The following is a 22988-nucleotide window of genomic DNA, read 5'->3' as shown; positions in this document are numbered from 1 at the left end:
CAACCAAAACCACCATCCATTATTTTTGCAACTTATAATGTTACTTCACAGCCTTTTCCACATTGATTTTATCCAAGCGATGTATTATTGAAAGACAACAGATAGAATATAGGAGAACCTTAAACAATAAATTCAGTGGTCGTTTGTCAAAAGACAGTAATGTCATACATGCACAAATAAAAGATATTTGTTTAAATACCGTGTATCAACTTACCCCACATATTCCTGAAAAAATCATTTCATTTTGCAGGCCAACAATATTGACAAAATATTAAGAACACAAGATAGAGACTACACTTTTAATATTACGCTATTTATTAACTGATCTTATGTTTTAAAGATTTAATAAATAATGCAATCAAACTCAATCAACTTTGACAACCCAAAACTAACTTAAATTTTCTTTTTTTCCATATCGAGCAAGAATTTGACTGATTTTTTTTTTTTATTTTATTTTATTTTTTATTATGAACATCATCTCTTGCATCACAGCTAAAAACCTTGTGAATCCAAAACCTTCAAGTTGGCCACTATGTATGTAAAGGATACAATTTGTCACTTATCTGCATCAATAAGATCCATCTTGTCAAGAGAGCAACACCTGCATGCACTCAGTGTATACAAGATGTGCGGGTCATGTCCAACATTTCCGCAAATCCCCCTGCATTAAATGTATCTCGTTTTTAAGTCTAGGTGACATATTAAATTTTGATAGCGGCACAATAAAAATAAAAATAAATATCGAAATACCATGAAAAATCGTAAACCCAACGAATTTATCAATGAGCATAATGTAGCGTTCAACAGACATTACCAAGACAATCACCTCCCAGTGTACAGACTATAACCCAAGCATTAATAGACATGATCCCTACGTACTCATTTTATTCTTTTGCAACTATAATATAAACGGGAGCATACTTTTCAACTGATAATATATATTTCACGTGCTTGTCAGAACCAGCTCTCCATCTGAAAGTAAACTATCCAATCAAATTAGAAATATTCAGAATCAAAGGTTTTAAGGTATCTACCAATGACCAAACCCATAATCCCTTTCTTTTTAAGGGAGGTTTCATAAATAAAAATGTATCAAGACAACAATATATCAAAGTTATTTTGTTTATTTATTTAATTACATTCTCCAGTATTTTGCTTTATTTTTCTTTTTCATTTTTTTCCAAGAAAAATTCCGAATATCTTTAAGAAATCATCCTTATTTTAATTTAAGAAAGAAATTGCAACAAAGTAGCACATCCAAACGATTGATATTTTCCCTTTGGTTCCTTTTCTTTAACTTCTACAGAGCCCGAGACATGAGGAATAACAAGTGGAATGGGAAATTCCCAAATGGCAGGCTTGTGATTCATTTAGCAAGGCCTGTATTATCTCCATAACCAATCTCATACACCAGATTTTAGTTCAAACTTCAAAATAAATAAATAAGCACAATGAGCACTAAAAGGAGGGTGAAGGAACAGGAACAACAAAGTACAAAGAAAGACGACTTAATTTAAAGGGGGGGGTGGGGCTCAAGCAGCCATAATTTAGAATGCCCTCTTTTAGCAATTTGCGGATGTACTTTGTAGTTAGTTTTCTTCTCCTCTAGTAAGACCAACACCAAAACTTTCCATCAAAACTCATACCATAGCCATGAATGAGACATTGCAAACAGTAACCATAACCACAAGTCTTAAAAAAAAGAAGCAGCAAGAAACGCAAAATGAAGCAGAATGGCAAAGTCAAATCACACACAACTTTTGTCAAACACCTGCAGTTCACCATCCATTGCTATACAAAACAAACCAAACCAAGCTGAGCACGTAAAGCTAGCATAATCCAAAAGATAAAAAGTTAACGGCAACAACTAAATAGAGCACTCGAAACAAACAATTGCAGGCAATTTCAGCACAACAATCAGCAGAAGGAAAATAATAAAAATAATAATGCAAGAACAGTAAATGACTTACTGTTCGTGTTGGATGAGAAGGAAGATGTGGATCAGTGAAGGGAGAGGCGCTATCCCTGCTTCGCTGCCGGTGTTGGTCACCGAAAGTGGTTTATTTGTTAAACTCGGAAGATCAAGCGGCCGTTGCCCAGTGTTAGAGTGATGTTCTCGTCAGAATATGAAAGGAAAAGAGGGAGTAGGAGAAAGGAGCAAGTAGCAAATTAGAAAAATTGGATAAAGAAAAAGAAAGAATTTAAGGGGTTGAAAAGTAATTTCATAAAAGAAATCCTGCTCAGACAAGTAAAACGGCAAAGCTGTCTCTCTGATCACTATTGAGTATACCCTGCTAAAACCCCAGTTTGAGGCAGGGAAAAAAAAAGGAAGAAGGAGAAGAAGAAGAAGAAAATGGGATCGAAGGTGAAGAAGAGCGGTGCAGCAGCAGCAGAGGATCTTCTAGAAACCCTAGGTGACTTCACTAGTAAAGAAAATTGGGACAAGTTCTTCACTATTCAGGCACCAACGACCCTTTCGAGTGGTACGCTGAGTGGCCCTACCTCCGAGACCCGCTCCTCTCCCACATTGACCACAGTGAGGTGGGGGGGGGGCGTGGTCAACATGCTCGCTTTTCGAGTTGCAAAGCTGAAGCAGCCCATTCGGGTTTTTGAGTTATCTGATTCCTGCGTGGTTTTCATTTTTTTTTAAATGCTGGTATGCAGCTTGAAGACGAAAGTTTTGATGCAGTTATTGATAAAGGTGGATTAGATGCTTTGATGGAGCCAGAGCTTGGCCCTAAGTTGGGAAATCAGTATCTCTCAGAGGTTTCTATGATTTCTTTGATCTATTCTAGTTATTATTGTGAAGAATAATATAGATTAATTAATTGGTCATGTGAACTTGTACTGATTCGTATTTCCAGGTAAAGAGAGTTTTGAAGCCAGGGGGGAAATTTTTGTGCCTTACCTTGGCTGAATCTCATGTACTTGGTACGTTTCTGCAGTTTTTGTTACTCCATTTGTTTATTATGATAGTTAGAATATTTGGTTGACAAAGGTGACTAGTTCTGATGATAATAGTTCCTTTTGTGTGTGTTTTCCTTTTCTTTTCTGCATAATGCAAATCTCATATGAAAAAGAAACATGTTGATGCAGAAGCTATTTCGGCTCTAAGTTCATTTTGGATTCTTTGTAGTGAACTTGGACAAGGAGCTTTGTTACTGTGAACTGTGAAAGAAATGATCTTCTGGACCTTGTTTTGCGTTTTAACTTCATTTGATAATTTTTTTATATCTTTAAGGGAAGAAATTGACCTGGTTGGTCTTGGAGGAAACTAATTCAGGCCTTTTCAGGTCTACTCTTTTCGAAGTTCCGCCTTGGATGGAAATGAGTGTTGATTCCATACCTATGAAGTCTTCTAATAAATCTAGCCTTCAAACATTCATAGTTGTTGTGGAGAAAGAGCTGTCTACTTCAGTGCATCAGATTACATCGTTACTTCAGGATTCAACTCTTCATTGTAGTTCAAAACAGGTAAGATGCATGGCCTAATTCTGGTGTTTCGTTGGTGTGGATGCTTTTTTTAATGAGGATTCATGGATGGTTAATGCAGCATTTGTTAGATGCACTAGATTATGCTGTAGCTTGACCTTTAATTGTAATGATTTTATAGGATAGCTATCTGGTAGGTGAAGTTGTATGATCTGGATCAGGAAGGAGGAAAGAGAGAAAAGTGAGTAAGTGACTATGGGTACTACACGGTTGAGTTAATTAGGTCAAGAACTGGTATGGTACATTGGTACTATTATTACAAACCAAGCCAACTAATATAGGAAGAGTCCAATGCCTAATTCAAGTTGGAGAAGGGATGAGTAAACAGAATGAAATTAGGGACAGCTCCTAAGATTGTTTTTCAGTTAGATAACTAATTAATTTATAATATATGCATGTTCTTAAAAAAATGTTTAATATATTTATATTAGATCGTGTATTTTACATCTGTTAATTTCTGGTGTTTACGCTATGCCTTCTCATTTGTGCAAGGCTTCTGGACTCCATGAAGCTCTAGAAAATGAAAATCAACTTCGTGAAAAATACACCAGTAGCTCTCATATATTATACTCTCCGGAAGATCTGCAAGGGGAACTGACAAAACTTTCCCCAGGTCGACGATTTCAGCTAACTTTGGGTGGACAAGGGTGCTCTATTTTTACCTATCATGCTGTAGTTCTTGATGCTGAGGAACACTTTGACTCATTTACCTATCACTGTGGGGTTTTCATTGTGCCTAAGGTGCGTGTGTGAGCAGATTTCCCTTCCTGTTTTATGTGTTGTAGTTCCACCTGATTTCATATCAAGAATAAATTTTTCTTACCATATTAATATTAGCTCATGATTTCTTTACGATTTCCACTGGTTTTGTCATCTTCACTTCAGATTAATGTACAAGTTGTATTGACAACTTAATGAATGTGAAGGTATTGTCATGAGAAAGAATTGTGCTAATTACAAAATATTTGATGCTACACACAGACATAAATAAATGCGTGCAATTTATCCAACTGCTCTACTATGTCAGGCAGTTATTCTTCTGCTTGCATTTCATAACCGAATGTGAAATTTCAGACACGTTCTCGTGAATGGCTTTTCTTTTCTGAAGAAGGACAGTGGATGGTGGTCAGAAGCTCAAAAGCAGCTCGTCTCATAATGGTATTATATTATTAGCAAACTAACATTGCATTTTCAATGTTTTTCCATTCTTGATTATTTTGAAGATAATTTCATAACTGAAGCTTCTATGCAATCTTGAAACTATAGGTTTTGTTGGATACCAGCCATATAAAGGCCAGCATGGATGAGATTCAGGTAGACATCTTATTCTTCATGGGACATACCATTCTAATGAGTTAACTGTAATTCTTTTTACTAATATTGGCTTGTTATTCCTTTTCAGAAAGATTTGTCTCCGTTGGTTAAACAGTTGGCACCTGCAGAAAATGAGAATGGAGCTCAAATACCGTATGTAACTTATACCCAATTCCTTTATTTGTATCTCCCTTGGTTTTGGCCCATTTAATTTAAGTAACCACTATATTCTATTGAGGTGTTAATGTATGTATTCCCAAATATTTAAGCATGATATTTTGCTGTACAACAGCAAATAAGTTGTGCTTCTGGGGTGCTGCACTTATATAAATGCAAAAGTCAGGGAAGCTTTTAGAAGGCAGTTTATATCTTATATTCTAATCAGCCACATATGCTGTAACAAATGTTGACACTATTACTTGAAAGTTTAGAGGCAAGGGTATACCTTGTTCTGCTACAGAGATTCCATTGCAACATAAGATGATTAATTATGGTCTACTGTGATTATGATTTTTTTTTTCAAAAAAAAAAATATAACCTGAAATGCCATATCGCCATTCAGGTTTTGAGAAATTCTGATTAAATCTTCACATAAAGTTTCCGTTAGGAAAGGATTTGTGTTCAGTTTTCATCTTCCATGTCCTACACTTAGAGGGGAGGAAGCCATAATGTAACTTTTGAATATAATATGCATAAAGTAAGCAAATAGTTTCTAATATCATTATATACAGGGTTGGTACGGTAATGTTGGTACTGCTGGCTCTCTTACTATCCAGGGCAGTGTTTGTTTGTTATTAGTATTGGCTAAGCTATTTTTTAATGATGTGTAGCTCATCATTATATACTTGATGAGTCAACCTTTCTCATAAATTCTTGAATATATATCTCTACAGCTTCATGATGGCAAGTGAGGGTATCAAGGAACGAAGCATTGTTCATCAGGTTAGTAACAGCGTACATTATGTTATTTAAGTTGTGATTCCACTTTCTACATTGGTTTACATTATTGTAATGGTTTACTTGATTTGAAATGCCCACCATACATAATATCATCAATAATGATGTGTTCTGTAGGTCTCATCTTCGTTAACTGGATCAATTGTTGTTGAAGATGTAGTTTATGAAAATGTTGACAGTGAAGTCAGTAGTATTTTTCCATCTAGAGAGTTGGTGTTTCGTCGCCTTGTTTTTGAGAGAGCTGCAAATCTGGTGCAGTCTGAAGCTCTATTAACAGATGAAAATTCATCTACCAAATTGGTTAGTGAGACAGAGAGGAAGAAAACCAACTCATCTTCTAAATCTAGGAAAAGTGGATCTCGGAGACAGAGTAGTGGTAAATATTTCCTATTTGTCTCCCATATCTTTTAAATCACAGTTCAATACATCATTGCTGATGCAACTCCCTTACATGATCTGCAACTAATTTGTCAAATCATGCTGTAGTGCGTTCAAAATATCATGTTGTATTCATTATTGGCCTTTCTCTTAAAGTATTTTCTAGTTCAAAAGATGATTTGCAATGATAATTATCTCCCATTTTAGCCTTTAGGGTGTGTTTGGCAAAGCTGTAAAATTAGAATTATTTCAATAATAGCCTATTTATATAATCAATTTACGTGTTGGTACATGTGCTGAAAATTGGGTTTGAGATAATTTAATTTGTTTGGATTGTACGAAAAAGTTGTTTTATGTGATAAAATTACAAAAAGGATATAGAATTATTATCTATATATAATATTTGAGTCAATTAGGAAAAAGCACAATAATCTGTGTGTAAAAAGATTTTTCAGAAAAAGAAACCCAGATATTAGCTTATGCTTTTTTCCCCCTCAAAAAATAGCTTCTCTTTTTCTTTTCTTTTTTTTTTTAATAAGCTTTTAAACACTTTCAAGAAACTCAGCCAAACATGTTGAAAATTTTATAACAATTTTTTTACCAAAATAAGTCTCTTTAGGGAGTTTCCAAACATAGTTGAATTTTCTTAGAACTGTTTTGTACCTACTTCCTATTATAAGAGAGCTGATTATACAATTTTAAATTATTCTGTTTGTTCAAATGAAATTGTCTAATATCTTCTGTTATTTATCGCTTTAATCCTGTGTTAATATACTATTTTAACTGATTGTGTAGAAGCAAGGAACCAGTTTGCAGTTTATCATGGCTATGCAGCTAGTTCCTATCATACAGGGATTATTTCAGGATTCATGCTAATATCTTCTTATATGGAAAGCATGACATCAAGTGGAAAAATGGTTCGTATTTCCCGTTTTAGTCTCGGAATATTACAAGAAGGGAACTCGAAAGTTGTAGATTTTTTTTGCAATCTTGAAATATATTTAACCAAGAATTCTTTATTTTCCTCATCCTTTTTTTTTTTAATTTTCATTTATATTTTCAATTCCTTTAAATAATCAAATCATAAAATATTAAAAAAAATTTAACATATCATTGATAATTTGTATTGGGTGTCAAATCTCTAGTATGATGGTTGAAACCTGAAAGTATCTATTTTACTATTAGATTTACATTTATGAGGTGCATTGATGTTTGGCTTTTCGAGATCTTTGTATGATCAGTTATGCCTAGTAACTAATACAGAGTCACAATTTTTTTTGAAGGTAATGCTAAGTAAATGCCAAATCTTTCTTCTTTTTTATTTTTGGCATTCGGTGATATAAAACTTTCCATTACTGTTCAATGTCCATTATTGCTGATATATGCAAATTCTATATCTCAGGTTAAAGCAGTAATAATAGGTCTTGGAGCAGGTTTACTTCCTATGTTTCTTCATGGATGTATCCCCTTTTTGGAAATGGAGGTAATTTTTTCCCCTAGTAATTAAGTGAGAAAATAAATTAGATTTCAGACCCAGTGCTTGCTTGTATGCAAGATGGTTTACTCTTATGATTTTATGTAATATCATATTCTCGATATTTATTTATATCTACAGGCAGTGGAGTTAGACCCCGCAATTTTAGATATTGCAAAGGACTATTTCGGTTTTGTAGAGGATAACCGCCTAAAGGTAGGTAACATACATATGCATCTCTCTCTTCTCAGGCTTCCGTTGAAACTTGAAATTATGAACCAAACTTGAAATTTTGAACCATTTGGAACTGTTTCTTTAAAGAATTGAGAAGCGACCGTAGCTAAGATTGATACAGTCAAAATTGGGAGGACAAAAGAAGAAAATATCGGGAGGGGCTGTAACATAAATCTAACTCCAGCTGGAAGCAAAGAAGTAAAGTGAGATTGCTGATTTTCATAGAAGGAATTATCTACATGAAATAGTTAATGTTTTGAATTGAAGCTTTTTCTGTCCCTGCTTTGAATCATATGACTTCAACTGTCCTAAGTAGATATTTTGATCCTTGTATTTTGTTGGGTGTTGTTTTTTACACTAGGTTTTAGATATTTGATTTTAAACAAGCCAAGAATGACAAAAATGTGGTAATAGCTGATAAAGTAAAAGATTGGTGGGGGGCTGTTGTCACGATGACTGACTGAAGTCTATATCACAACATAAGATTTTTTATGAGTCAATCTTGGGAATGGTGGTTAAAACTGTATTAAATCCCATTATGTTGGGTTCAGGTGCATGTAGCTGATGGAATCCAATTTGTCAGAGATTTTGCCAGTTCTGCAGCAGGTCAGATTCAAGAAAATGGCACTGATTCTGAATGTATTGAGTCCCCTTCCAATGGGAGTTCAACGTCTCATGCAAGTGTAGAGGCAAGGAAAGTGGATATAATTATTGTTGACGTTGACTCTTCAGACCCAAGGTGAATTTTTTTAAGTTTTCGGCATATAGTTATTGTTGATATAGACACTCTCGTCTATGATTGAACAACTACTTATCCATTGCATATTGTGTGCAGCTCTGCAATGGCATGCCCTGCTCCAGATTTTGTTGAGGAGTCTTTTCTAGAGACTGTAAGGGATAAACTCTCAGATCAAGGTCTCTTTGTTGTCAATTTGGTCTCCCGGTCCCAAACGATAAAAGACATGGTTCGCTTGAAAATGAAAAAGGTGAAAGTAAATATTAGCATCCATATTGGTTTGGAGTGTGCTCTTTCTCCTCTAGCTTTGTATCTTTGTTTAATTTGTCACATATGCCTCATGCAGTGACAGCATTGTGTTAACATTTTTTTTGACGGTGTGTTTAGTATGCTTTTTAGAGTGATGTCTCCATCTTTTTGTTGGTTTATAGACTGATATCTCCATTTTTATTTATGTTTTTTGGTTCTTCTGTCTTTTATATAGGTTTTCGGCCACCTCTTTTGCCTCCAACTTGATGAGGATGTCAATGAGGTCCATTTTGCGCTCAAATCAGAATCATGTATTGAGGATAGTTCCTTTCCCGAAGCTTCTCTTAAACTTGATAAATTATTCAAGTTTAAACATCCAGAGATTGGCCAAAACATCATTAATGCGACAAAGAAGATCAGACGTTTGAAGTGATGACCAGCATCCTTTCCAGCTTGTCTCTGAGCAATGCACTCTGCAATCTTTATGGCTGTGAGGGCTTGCTTCGGAAAGGAAACTATTTTGCCATGCCAAAATGATCATGTGAGTAATATCAAGTCTTTGATCTTTGGATTGGGTTGTCTTGTACTCGTCAATGAGATACTTGTGTTAGAAGATGTATAAATTGCTTATAAAATTACACAACAATCAGAATGTATCAGAATTTTGAAGTGATAGAATGGGGTCAAAGTTGCTGATTAATATGACCTAAGAATAGAGTCATTGGTGGGTAAAAATTCTGTTTTGTTTGACCCCTACTTTGGGCATCTTCATATTTTTTTGAAAATAAATATTATAGTGGTGGGTTCTCCCCAAGAATAGCATATTTTGGGACTTCTTTTTTCTGTGTATATCTATAATTCTGCTTCTGCAATCCTTCTTTAAAACTGGAAATAGTTCAAGCTTGTTGTGGCACACAGGAAATATTTAGACTAAACCCCAGAAGGATGTTAAGTCAGTATATCAGAACAGACTATCTTGCTGCATGCATAAAGGATGGTAAATAACTACGTAGAAAATTAAGAGTTTATTTGCTGCTGCTTTTTTCATATATTGTACTATATAAATCATAACATAATGATAGTATTTATACAATTGTATAGTGAATACAATCAAGGGTGGTTTGTTCATGTCCGCCTGTTTCACACACCCAACAGATTCTAAACGCTGCTTACGAAGCCATCACTTGACGGTGATGTGCACCTTGCCTCCACAGCCAATGTTTTGACAACACCTTCACATGGGTCACCTCCGAACACACTGCTCGATATTTTGATTGAACAGCTACTTTTCCCTTGGCAAGCCTGTATACCACGAAAAATATATTTAGAAACCTAAGCGTGAAAATTTGTACATTAAGTTTGTGTGAACCATGCAACTAATTATGTTTGATATAGCATAAATTATGATAACACAGCCACCCGTAATATCGGATTACTAGAGGAGATTTATAATCTTTGCATTCTCCCATATAATATCTTTCCATTCTCTTTTCCATTTCTTTGGTGAATCGGAGAAGATATCATTCATGAAAAAACTGTAAGCCTGCATCAAATGAGATGTAAAACTGCACGAGTATACACAAGCCGAGCAGCAGCACCTCCCATACACCAAAAAAGTTTTAATCAATTTTCTTCTTATATAAATGTACATCCACTGGCAACAGTAAAACTTCAACAGGGTAATTATTTCGTAAGATAGCCTGCCCCTTCAATTTTATTCACGTGATTTCTAATTCAAATTCACAACCGAAAGCTTGTGTAGCTTTTATTTCATTCAGGAAACTAATTCATAGGCACTCAAGTAAAAAGCAACTTGCTGGAGTTTACCTTGGATACCGTGGACATTGAACTAGGTGCATGGCATTGCCCTTGAGAAAAATTCTGACAACTACCTTCAGGTGTTCCAAAACCAGCAAAAGTTATGGAGGAAATTATCTGTCCATCTTGGCACCATAAATGCATTTCAGGAATCATATTATCTACGGAAACTTCTTGACCAATGACATCTACATTCACCAATTTCTGCAACGGTGGATAGTGCAATTCTGACACTTGAGCACATATTGTCCTGGCTGAATGCAACTTAACAGAAATCGCAAACGGATTTCCACCTGTTTCCTCCAAAATGACAAGTAAATTGTTTGATGCTCTCAGCCATGACCGTGGCACGTGGTACCTGGAGATTGATCAATAACAATTAAATAGTATATCTCAAAAGTTTCTTTTCGATACCTACATATACATATATTCACATGATAGTACAATAATGGATTTAAAGGTGCAAATCATTGGAGGATATACAAGGTTTGAGTAGGTTTTCCACAATTAGTTGTACACTTGTCCGAACTGTATGCTCCACGATAATCACAAAATTGTTCACATCCATCTTTAGGGGAGACCTGTGTCCAGTATCGTCCAATATGATTGCCATTCACCCAAACCTGACCTTTCCCCATGCTTTGCAGGTCAAGAGCAATTGGATTTGTGCCATCAGGGACATCAAAATATGTCTGCATCAATAAAAGACGCATGTGAGGTCAGGATCTACATTCATTATTCAAGGTTTAAATGTGTTAGACATCAGCAGAAAGTACACAACAATAATGATAATTTACTGACAAACCATTCTTTTGTCTAGTCACTTTATAGTCAGCTTTTTGGGAAGATTGTTCTTGACATTTATTTTGGTCTGCCTTAGCCAATGATCAAAAGTCCAATCCTTGCTTCTGATCAGTGTGAATTTATGGACCAACTCTACCTATTTATATATCGCTACCTATCAATTTAACCTTTTAGAACAAGTAGTTTTATGATATGATGTTAGAATTCTATGACCAAAAGGCCTTGGATTCAATCCTTGTTTAAACCCCCGAAAAGAAAGAATTTCAGTATAAGGCAAAAAAAAATCTATGCAAAACTCACGAAATTCCAAAAAAATGGAATCTTGTGTGATGCGGTGTGTGTTAGAGATACAACATTTAGATTGTTATGAGAAGACTTAAAAATAATTTAATTATTTTGAAAGACCCCCTTAAGTAGCTCTTGTAGAAAATGTGCAGGCTTATTTCTCATTGTGCCTAAATTCTACTTTATTTGGAAAAATTGTATTAAGAATCAAACTTTGCGAAGGTTTCGATGCCATGATGATGACTAACTTAGAAGCTTAAAGCTATTATGTGTGGGCTCATGAATGGATTTATATTACTAATGAAATAAAATCAATAAAAATTAAATTATAATCTATTTTCTGTGTGTCATATTTTATTATACAACTCTCATAGATATCTCAGTTCGACAGCCCTCTAACTAGTACCTTGTACCATGTAAATATGGATGGAAGGGCATCAGGACTTAATTCAACCCATTCTGCATTATCATTCTCTTCACTGTAAAATTCTAGAAACTCACCCTGAAGTCCAACCTGGTAGAGAAAATGAGAATAAACAGTAGTTAGTAATAGTATTTTCTGATAGGAGCACAGTTATAATGCCTTATCAACAAGTAAGGTTCTCATTTCTCAAAGATTTATATGCATACCTGGTAGGTCCAAAATGATTTTGAAAGATCTATATCTCCATTTTCGAATCCCGTGAGCTTGATTGTACCTTTAATCCCTCCACCATCTTTCTCAAGGAAGGCACCATAATTCTGTAACAGTGTGTCATAAGTGAAGTAAGTCAGCAATCATTATTCCTCTCCCTCATTTGTATTACTATCAATTGAACGGTTCAAAATAAAAAATAAATAAAAAAGATATATGTTTAATTGTTAATGAATGTGTATTCAATTCTTAAGCTATCAATTGATACCTACTTACACACGCGCACAATGATTTTAAAATAATTTAATATTCTGGTACTATCCATGGTAGGACTTTCACCTGTAAGCCCACTGTCTGAGATAACAGTGTTAAATCATTGTATCCTGGAGCAAATTGAACTGTCTGGACCACCTTGACCCAATGACCAACAGTGTTACCTTTACTTGGAAAAGACACGGAGCTATGTGAGAATATAAACGCAATATCATGATTAAATTATAAAGCCTAACAGTTGCAAACACCACATTTCTATTCAAGGAAACAAAGGGAATTCAGCTAGATGTAGGATCAGCGAACTAGCATGGACATTTGGCATGACCAGAGCCTGAATAAAAATGGCATCGGTATATGGGATGAAAACAAAAGGGGGTAAAGAAGCAAAGAGTAAGACCAGAAAACTAGAGAAGAAATCATTCCAACTAGGAAGATGTTTAGTGCAGTAATCAAGAAAGACATTATCCTCATCATCTGCACCTAGATTGAAACTGTTAACAAAAGCTGGATGATCACTGGTACTAACCTGCAGATCATTGTGCTAGCCTAAACCTCCAGCCAGATTGTTTTTTTCCTAATATAATATTGGCTTTTCAGTTTGAGTAAAATTATCCTCGTATTTTCACTAACTAGTATTAATTACTAAAGATAAAAAGCCACATAGGTACATGATGAGCCCAAAACCAACCAGGATTTCATATGATATATTCCTCCCAATGGTTAGAAACTGTTAGACACAATCATAGATCATGAGTTTTATTTTCTTGGATGACAACTTGGAGACGATTAGCCGATAATGCAAATGTTAAGAATTGCTGGGTCAACTACAGAATTATGAGCATTATTTTAGGAAATATACAAAAAAGAAAGATGCCATCTACAAATAAATATAGCATCCATTTGACTGTACAATATCATTACCTATAAGCTGGCCATTGATAAATACACGCAATATGTCACGGATGCCATCTATAGTAAGTTTTGGAGTAACATCATTTTCCTTCCAAAACAAGATGTCGCTATCTGAAACATATATTCTGCATTGTGTATAGACAGATGATTAGAAACCATAAGATAAATCTGTTAAGAGGGAGGGGGGGGGGGGGATATTCCTTCATTGCATATTGTAGAATTTAAAGTTTGGTACTTTCTGGGTAAAATTATAGCAGATATATAAAGCAAGAAGCTAGCAGCTCATGGAGGGTGTCTTATTCTCTCTCACATTTTCTTCTACTCTTTTGATCTTGTTAGAGATAAGGATTGCAATTAGTCACCAGTTGTTACGATGCCTCAATAATTCCCCCATCTTAAAAAAATATATATAATTAAAATAATGTAGAGGTTTAGATGCATAGTGGCTCTATGTTTTGGGTGAGTGACACTGAGGTTAATAACTTTTTCTAGGTCATTCTTGAGCAGGAAATATATTCTCCATCCCTATCCCCATACTCATAATGGGGTCAGATACACATCCCTGTTAGCACACTTGGTTAGATAATTTCTTTTGTTTGTTGGGGTGGGGGTTGATAGAATCCTTCATTACCTAAACAACAAAATAATAACGAATAAAACAGAACAAAATAAACAACTAGTTAAAAGGAAAACTGACAGAAAAAAATTGTAAGGAGTTTAATCTAAGTTGAAAGAGCCAAGGAGGAGTTCAAAGGCAAAAGTTTTTACTTCGTGAGCATGTTAAATATAAAACAGCAATTACCCAAATCAGTCTCCGAGGTTTTTAAAATCGGACATCTTAGTCTCCTAGATTTCAAAATACACAAAACAGTCCCCAACGTTTATCAGACAATACAGTCCTTCTCCAAAACTGGGGAAGTTGGTTCTTGACATCTAATGAAAATTTTACCTAAATTAAAATGGGTAACTAGTAAAGCATACATGCTACTAAGACAGTAAAACAAGCCACATAATTTCCTTTCTAAAAGCATATGATAAGAATGCAGAATATTTAGGGATATGCATATTTACCTGGTTGAATACCAAAGATAATCAGATTGATCCTTTGTTACATTTAAATGCTCCAATATACCTTGTACAGTGAAACTGCTGTTACTCCAAACACGAATTGGCTCTTTTGCAGTCACCCAAGAACCTGAGCTGCGGAAAATGCCATCTTGATTGATCAATTTCTGGGATGGGAAAAGACTTGAGACAAGTGGCAAATCAAAGTCTAACAATTTGACTGAAGTTTGTGCTCCAATCTGTGCAAATTTAAATATGAAATTGTCAGACAACCTGATATAATATAAACCTGATATAATATAAACGCAGCTATAATAAGTTTAATTGGCATCTTAAAACATGTATACTTTGCAAAAATTACTGCTTGAGATTACGAGGAATTTAAGCAGGTACAATGCAAACAACCAAGTGAAAAATACTTTCAGGTAGAAAATTATTTTAGTTATAAGAATACTTAGAAAAGTAGTTTAATTATCAATTTTAAGTTTCAACTGACTAATATGTAGATCTTGGGTATCAAATTCTGGAAAGATCTATAAGTAAACCAACATTCAGATAAAGACAGAAGATGATATCATGCCAACTTTTTTTATGCCTAAAAATTATTCCAATGCATAAAACATACCTTGGCAGTATTGTAAACTGTATTCCTGCAATCTGGTAAAATACTCACAGACCATGGTGGTAGAGTATATGTTCGACCTTGGAAGGTCACAGTAGCTGTTTTCTTTTCGTCAATGTTGGCAAGAAATGCTGAGCATATACTAGAAAATCCAGAAAGAGACAAGTTCACTAATTTAGGGCGAACATCTAATTGGTACACATGTGCCTGAAATTGGTAAGAGAACCTAATTCAGTAAAATAAAAGCACTGCACAATTTTCCATACAACAATATGAAAAACCAAGCCTTACTCACTATGTGGGGATTAGCTAACATAAGGTACTAAGTTCATCGTGAATGTCTGCGTTAGCACAAAACTTAAATTTGTAAATGATAACAGTAGCTTTTCTCTTTTTCTTTTGCAAAAAAGAATGTAAGTTCGGCCGCCGAAGTGAAAACCCTAATATAGAGGTGAAGATTGGAGAAAACATTCTACGAAAAGTTAAAAGTTTTAAGTATATTAGGTGCATCATACAGGATAATAAGAGATTGAACATGTAAATTATAGGATCCAAGCAGATTTGTCAAAATGGTAGAGTGCGTCTGGTTTTATATGTGGTAAAAAAGTGTCTTTAAAACTTAAAGGTAAATTCTATCGTACTGCTATCAGACTGGCTATGTTTTATGGTATAGAGTGTTGGGCGGCCAAAGGGGAGCACGAACATAAGTTAAGTGTGGCAGAGATGAAGATGTTGAGACGGATGAGTGATCATACGCGAATGGATAAAATAAGAAACGAATATATAAGAGAGAGAGTTGGAGTAGCACCTATTATGGAAAAAATGGTAGAATTACGTCTCAGGTGGTTTGGACCTGTGAGAAGAAGACCAATAGAGCACCCAGTTAGGAAGGTAGATGAGATGGAAGATGGACAAGGGGTGAAAGGCAGAGGAAGACCAAGGAAGACCATCTATGAAGTGGTCAAACAAGATCTACATGTAAACGATCTCTCTGTAGACATGATACATGATAGAGCCCAATGGCGTCGTTTGATCCATGTAGCCAACCCCATCTGGTACTTAACTGGATTGAGCCATTCAACAAAGAATGCAAATTTCTCTACATATCTTCGGAATACACACAAAAATAGAAGACCATTCGCAATATGACATAGAAAGAAGAAGGTATATTTCAAAATAAGAGTTAACTTTCAGCAATCCTTCACCTGATACAGTGACTGCCAACAAATTATTTAATTAATCAACATAGTGCTTGAAATTCTATTAAATAAGCTATTTAAGGCTTGGCTCAAACCTCCTGCTTTGGGCCCAATTTTATGTATGTTGGTGAATCAGCTGCCACCAAAGCAGGCTCACAAAGCTTTAAAGCAGCATGTAAATCTTTCAAGTGACCCCATTTTGGCTCACTAAGCAGACCTAGACAAGTAGGTTTATTAATTGATTGTCATCAACAATCTCAACAGATGTATAAATCCCTAGATGCCATCTGAAAGAACAAAGTTTATTGTTATCATTCTACATACCATACTCATCAATTGGAGCATCATAATCATAACTTGTAATTTGCAGGGGTCCCCCTGCAGTGCGGCCAAAATTTGTTCCACCAAAAAACTGTAAACAAAAGAGGCTGGTCAAGATGCTGGTTACAAATAAATACCATGAAAACCAAAATATATTATCAAATTAAATGATATATGAAATATTAGGTTCATCATAAATATATCTTAAGTTCCACTAAAAAAAATAGAAAAGGTAATAAATTACCATATAAAAATAAGTAAACGGAACCAAGAAAGGATAATATATATTATATAAAAGAAAAAAAAAGGCGCTGAAAGCATCTGTGATAAAGGAGCTTCAATGATGATAACTACACAGATTACCATATCTCAAACTATGATACACTTTAAAAATTTGTATTTTCAGTTTCAAGACAGCAGGTCAACAGCTGTGTTTGCATTTGCCCTTGCAAATTGGTAATGTTCTTTCGCACATTAGTCCAGCTTCATTCAGAATAAATGAACAAAAAAGAGAAAAGACGAGAAATAGAACAGCCAAAGCATGCCTCAAAGAAAAGAATAAAAGTTAGGTAGCCATTATATTAGAGCAGTAAATAAGCCAAAAGTGAACTTTTATCTAACTAGAAATTTCATTTACTATAAATTTACCATATAGTAGTTCTGAAAGCTTCCTCCACGCTGGAAAAACCGTGCAACAGCAAATGCAAGGTCTTCAACAGGTCTATGGGGCAATCTTTCCCCCCATTGAGTATACCTACAATTCAGTCAAATGAATCAATTCATAATTAAGATGTCAAAAATGACTAAATTAGTTCTTTAACCTTCTCTTATTATCTACACACAAACATGCAGAGAGAACCAAAATGAAAAATTTTGCATCATAAATAAATAAAGACAGTAGTTTACAGCTCAACATGGCATCTACCAGCCATCCAATCAGATGCTAATGTGGCTTGGTGAATCACAAAGTAGCCTTTTAGTAAGAAACAAAAAGATAGTTCCTAAGCCTATTTAGATAAGATAAAAGTAGGGGACAATACAAAAGAAAGATGCACCTATTTGTAACAGAGCAAGCCGGATGTATGGAGTGAGTATGCACTCGGAGGTACATCATACAGATAACCACATAGAGATGAGCAAATGTCAATCTTGAAACAGGAAATGAGCAAGAGAAGAGAGTACTACTCTATGAGTTGCTGCCAACAGTGAGGCAGACAACATTGAGCCACTGGTTATTGGAAACATCACATAGTTCCAATCCAGTAAAGCAACTAATTGACAAGGTTGAAGGGAGCCATATCTTTTTGGTTTGTTTCAAAATCTAAAAAACAAAACGGAAGGTAACTTCAATATTGAAGCACTTGAAGAGACGCGACTAATGCTGCCTGTATGAGCATCCTATAGCTATCATGCTATCCTCTGATATGCTACAGTGGTGGCTGCTAAAGCCAGTATAACAGTCTGATAATAGGTAACCCCTGAAGGATGTGATCATACCATCCATCCCAGTTCTCTGTCCACATAATTGGTTTGTGAGGAGAGTTAGGTTTGAACCCATCACAATAGTATGCGTTGCATGTATCAATCTGTGGACAACAATACACAATCTATGAATGCAAAAAAGAATAATCAACAAAAACATTACAGAAAAGGATTTTTGGAAAGGATATCTACAATGAGAAACACAGTACCATCCAGTAGGTTAATTATATACTTAACTGGAAACATTTTAAGTAAATTTCCTTTTCATTATTTTCCATGATCAGTTAAGACTGACCTGAACATAAGCAGCTTGCATAAAGTATAGCTAAACAGCTATCGCAATTGTTTTCAATAATGGAAGGTATTTAACTTACAATATCATATGGAGCATCAGTTTGCTTGCACATGACCCAAGGAACACCAGCACCAAGACTTAGAGCCATTCCAGCTGCCCATTTAGTATACTCTTTACCTGCCTTGCCAAAGGAGCCTTCAATGTTCCCATATTCATTCTCAATCTGACAAAAAACAGTTGATTCCTTGTTAAACTTCACATTCTACAAGGGAAGCATCAAATTTTCACTTGCATGTGGCAATACCAAGATAAGATATATAATATTAAAAAAAAGGGAGCACATTGCCAAATATCTAACAAAAATTAGGTGTCTGTTCATGAGCTTGAAAACTAATTCAGTTGTAACTTGATTTAATAATCAGAATACAAAACTGAAAAATATAACTATAGCCAGCATGTTAAATCAAATATACAGTTTATATGGATACATCAAAGATGTAGAAACAATCCCCAGCCTTTACCAATCGTACAGCATGTCGCGTATATAGCATGTCATCTATGTAGGTGATTCCAAGGGAGAGTAATGTAAGAAATTAGAAGAGAAAAATTCAGATATGTGAAATATCCATAATCCGGTAAATGCAGACCACTCCCGCAAAAAATAAGACTTACCAATGTACAACGAGAATATGGAAAAGAAAAAGTTTACTGCCTAATCTGGATAGATCAGCATCATGGCTATCAATATCCCGTAAAATATGAAAATAAAACCAATTATGCATATAAAGGCCAAACTCCACAGTCCATACTCAATTCCTACCTGCAACAAAATTATAGGACCTCCTTGCCAAGAAAACAGCTTTTCGTCTCTCATTATGTTCACCACCTTAGAAACAAACCGCTCCATCTCCACCTAAATAATGATTTTAACAAAAAGAAAGAAAAGAAAAGAAATCATGAATGCCATGGTTAAAGCGATTATTTACAGGTCCAATGACAGCAATTACTATGTAATTATGTGCTAACAAGGGCAATTTTACATACATTATTGCAGTGGTATTGTGTGGCTGATAAAATGACTCGGTTTAAAATTTAGGCTTTGTTTTGGAAATATTAGTTGAGTATTAAACAACAACAGTCGTTGAAATTATGACAGATAAATGACTATGTACAAAACTATTTTATATTTCTTCTAACTTGATTGAAAACAAAGAAATTTTACCTATACAATGTACTAACAGTTGCTCTTAATTTGTTATTTTATCACTTCTAAGACTCTCTCTTTTTTTTTTTTCTGGGAAAACACATACCTAGTGGAAGAGTTTAGAAAGAGCGATGCACAAAAATAGATTTGTAAAGGGAAGCTTTGAAATCACATTTCCAATTAAACAGAGGTAAAATTGATTGCACAGTATGCATGTTTGTGTGGAAGCAAGATATCATTAGCAAAATGAACATTGGGGATTATAGCATCATAAGTCAATGCAGTTTAGGTATCTTGAATCTAACATAAAAAGTGATGGAGAGATTGCAAGAGATACTCATACTAGTGCATATACAATTGTGCTGAACAGAGACACATGCACTTGTCATGTGATAGTCAAAATCTGAGAACAGTGAATAAAGTGGAAGAATACATAGAATAATATCAAATACAAAAGAAGCAAAAAACTGCCACAGATCTGCCAAGAAAAACAAACATAAAAGAAAGCATGGTATAGCCTTCTACCTTGAAAGGTTCATTGTCTGTTCTAAATACAATACCAGGGATATCACGCAACCACACAGGAAAACCCCTGAAAACATAGCACATGAACCAAGGAAGACGTTGTCAAAGTTTTTATCTAATTTTTCAATAGAAACGTAACAGGTAACCAATGGATAGCATCTACTGCACAAAGTTTATACTTCTATCTGACTTCCAGTAATATTGACAAGTTGTCAAAAGCTAGCACACATTTCTATGCACAAAGCAGAAATTACTCCCTGACTTCGCAGAATCCACTGTGTCTGATGCAATGTAATTATTGTTCAACTTTGATGCATAATTATGACCAAAATAATCTTGTATGAATACCCCCTCCCCCCTCCCCCCTCCCCCCACCAAAACCCCTCTCCCCACAATGGTTCTATAGTATCAACACTTCTCTACAGAAAAAAGTTAGCTAACAATGTAGAACCAAAAGGTTTACTACGTTCTCAATTCAAAAGTTATCAATCAACCAAAAAAAAAAAAAAAACTATTAAGTTGACGTTCTTTGCTATGCAAATTATAAACTATTACATGAGTGGAAACATCGATGAAACAATCCTAGAAAACAACATGAACTAACACAGTAACTAAACAAAACATGCTTAACTGAAAATCATGCAACAAATGCATTCAGATGACATTATAGTATGCAAGTTGTCTTCATCAAGTTGTTTCACTCTTATTTTGTAAATAAATAAATAAAGGAAATATGAAACAGTAGAAACTTAAACAAGAAACTGCAAGATTAAAAAGAGTAAAAAGGGTGATACCCAAAGTTCCACTCAGCACAAGCATAAGGTCCTATACGCAAAAAGAAATAGAGTCCCTTGGATGCAACAAGTTTTGCAAACTTCACAAGATCATATCTCCCTTCAAAATTATACTGCATGAGTGCAAACACATGAAATAGAAAAAAACTTGATATTGCTAAATAGAATAATTAAAACCAAGGCAAGGTTACCCTCCATAATATCCTGGACAAACATAATTTTTCACCTGTCCTCTCGCTGGTTCATGCCCATTCCAGAAAACATAAGTTTCAATTACGTCTGCCCCGCCTTCCTTGCTCTTTGCAATCAGATCAGGCCACATCTGAAAACAGTATGCCAAATGCATGAGAGAAAATCCATTTTCAAAAGTCAACATTACAAGTTATATTATATAATACTCTTTCATATCCTATTCAACCTATGAACCTAATGAGTATTAGGCTATTACCTACTGCTCCATTTGTGACATATAAAGATTGCTGGATCAAAACAATTAACACTGCTATAATTATCAGGTTCTACTCTACAATAACCTTTCCTTTCCCCTTTTTTCGAACACACCTTCAATTTCCAGTAGCAAACATCAACTCGAGTGAGAGTAATAGTGCGAGTTTTATGTGTTGACTTTACTTGAAAATTCGGCATAATCATGATCCTGTATCCTTAACAAGGTCATGATCATCCAACACTAACATAGAAAATCCTCTGATCATGAGGCCATATAAGAAAAACGTTTAGCTGCACGTTATCTATGGTGGTGGTTGAAGCACAAGAAGAACGTGCATGATTACTGAGTCAAACAAAAAAATAGAGAGATACAGAGAGAAGAAAAAGACCTCGGGAGTGGCGCGAGGGTAGTGAATTCCGGCAGAGATGAGGATGCGACGGTGGCCGTCGATAATGAGAGCCCTGTGATCGTAGCTGACATTAAAAGGCTTGAAGTATTCTTCTGCCTCCGTGACCGTTACGAAGCAGAAACACGCAAACAGCACAATTCCGATTGTAGAATTCGACGTCAGCATCTTCTTGTTGTTCATTGTGCGAAGGCCACTACCAACCGGGGAGAGATAAAGAAAGAAAAAGATAAGGCAGAAATGAATAAAAGAAGCAGCAAATAGAGACTGAGTAATGAGTAATGAGTGAGTAGTACACAACTCAGTACAAAGAAGGAAACAGAACCTAAGGTATCGTCCACGGCATCCTTCCCAGTTTGCGTGCGTGGCAAAGCCGCTGTAAATAATAAAATAAAGATTACAGTTCCTGCGTAAAAGTGATGATTAAGGACCATAATTTAGCTAAATTTATTAGATTATTTAATAATTTTAAATATTAATTTTATATAAAATTAAAATTTTATTTTGATGATATCAAATATTTTATATAATTGTATAACTATATTTGTCATTTTAAATAATTATTTATACAATTAACAAAAATAATAGTTGTTTTTAATAATATCACATTATATAATACGGAGTTATGCTATACATACAAGTTTTTTTTGGCTTACAAGTCTGATAACATACACGTCACTCAACCGTTTCCAAAGCGCGCTCTCACTCACCATTATAGAAGATACTTCTTCTTCACGTTCCTCCTTTTCCTCCTCCTCTTCCTTATTCTTCTCCTTCTTTTTTGCGTTTCTCCTTCTTTTTCTTCGCGTGTTTCACCTTTATCGTTGTTTTTTTACTGTTGTTGTTGCTGCATTTTTTTCTTCTCTTCTTTCTATTGATTTTGTAACATTATGTATTTTTTTCTTCTTTGTTTGATTTTTTCTCCCAAGAAATATTATAAGAAAACGAAATAAGAAGACGAGGAAGAAGAAGCAGTAGAAGATGAAGAGAAGGAAGAGGAAGAGTTTTGAATTATGCAGAACTTATCAGAATAAAAATACACCAAAAAATTCTTAAAATACATCCAA

The 22988-nt window shown here is 34.8% G+C and overlaps 2 protein-coding genes across 6 annotated transcripts; one reads left to right on the top strand and one right to left on the bottom strand.

The window, feature by feature from the left end:
- Positions 1-2279: 2279 nt before the first annotated feature.
- LOC112792662 (uncharacterized) lies at positions 2280-10277 on the top strand. 3 transcript variants are annotated; one of them, XR_011870322.1, is made up of 16 exons: positions 2280-2766; positions 2865-2931; positions 3294-3474; positions 3985-4233; positions 4567-4650; positions 4759-4806; positions 4895-4959; positions 5700-5748; positions 5881-6139; positions 6937-7058; positions 7544-7624; positions 7757-7831; positions 8401-8588; positions 8685-8835; positions 9070-9375; positions 9936-10277. XR_011870322.1 is itself a non-coding variant. In XM_029297341.2 (15 exons), exons 3-15 carry the CDS (start codon positions 3322-3324, stop codon positions 9265-9267), a joined length of 1722 nt encoding a protein of 573 aa, XP_029153174.1. In that variant the 5' UTR covers positions 2280-2766; positions 2865-2931; positions 3294-3321; the 3' UTR covers positions 9268-9480. The 3 variants fall into 3 exon arrangements, 2 of the variants coding, with proteins under 2 accessions (XP_029153174.1, XP_072069417.1); XM_029297341.2 differs by lacking the exon at positions 9936-10277 and having other exon boundaries at positions 9070-9480; XM_072213316.1 differs by lacking the exons at positions 2280-2766; positions 2865-2931; positions 9936-10277 and having other exon boundaries at positions 3180-3474; positions 9070-9480.
- On the bottom strand, positions 9852-22274 carry LOC112792661 (beta-galactosidase 9). 3 transcript variants are annotated; one of them, XM_072213315.1, is made up of 19 exons: positions 21904-22274; positions 21294-21389; positions 21068-21167; positions 20274-20340; positions 19365-19457; positions 18624-18767; positions 18265-18353; positions 17416-17521; positions 16771-16858; positions 16542-16663; positions 15251-15454; positions 14632-14864; positions 13570-13685; positions 12715-12812; positions 12372-12482; positions 12148-12255; positions 11136-11344; positions 10662-11010; positions 9852-10136 (listed from the first exon to the last, which is right to left on the bottom strand). In XM_072213315.1, exons 5-19 carry the CDS (start codon positions 19449-19451, stop codon positions 9993-9995), a joined length of 2208 nt encoding a protein of 735 aa, XP_072069416.1. In that variant the 5' UTR covers positions 19452-19457; positions 20274-20340; positions 21068-21167; positions 21294-21389; positions 21904-22274; the 3' UTR covers positions 9852-9992. The 3 variants fall into 3 exon arrangements, with proteins under 3 accessions (XP_072069416.1, XP_025691766.1, XP_072069415.1); XM_025835981.3 differs by having other exon boundaries at positions 21068-21180; positions 21904-22269; XM_072213314.1 differs by lacking the exons at positions 21294-21389; positions 21904-22274 and adding an exon at positions 21259-21280.
- Between the last annotated feature and the right edge of the window lie 714 nt (positions 22275-22988).

Source organism: Arachis hypogaea, chromosome 13 (assembly GCF_003086295.3).
Source record: "Arachis hypogaea cultivar Tifrunner chromosome 13, arahy.Tifrunner.gnm2.J5K5, whole genome shotgun sequence".
Taxonomy (NCBI): Eukaryota; Viridiplantae; Streptophyta; class Magnoliopsida; order Fabales; family Fabaceae; genus Arachis; species Arachis hypogaea.
Note: the sequence above shows the minus strand (reverse complement) of the source record. Positions and strands in the feature narration are given on the sequence as shown.

Bases quoted from the DNA above. Each gene is read 5' to 3' on its own strand.
- LOC112792662 (XM_029297341.2), top strand. From the start codon at position 3,322: ATGGAAATGAGTGTTGATTCCATACCTATGAAGTCTTCTAATAAATCT. The intron at 7,625-7,756 runs GTAATTTTTTCC...TTATATCTACAG, and splicing joins TCCCCTTTTTGGAAATGGAG to GCAGTGGAGTTAGACCCCGC. The intron at 7,832-8,400 runs GTAGGTAACATA...TGTTGGGTTCAG, and splicing joins TAGAGGATAACCGCCTAAAG to GTGCATGTAGCTGATGGAAT.
- LOC112792661 (XM_025835981.3), bottom strand. From the start codon at position 22,104: ATGAACAACAAGAAGATGCTGACGTCGAATTCTACAATCGGAATTGTG. The intron at 18,768-19,364 runs GTAGGAATTGAG...GTTTTTTGTCAG, and splicing joins GTCCTATAATTTTGTTGCAG to ATTGAGAATGAATATGGGAA. The intron at 12,256-12,371 runs GTATGCATATAA...TTTCTCTACCAG, and splicing joins AATCATTTTGGACCTACCAG to GTTGGACTTCAGGGTGAGTT.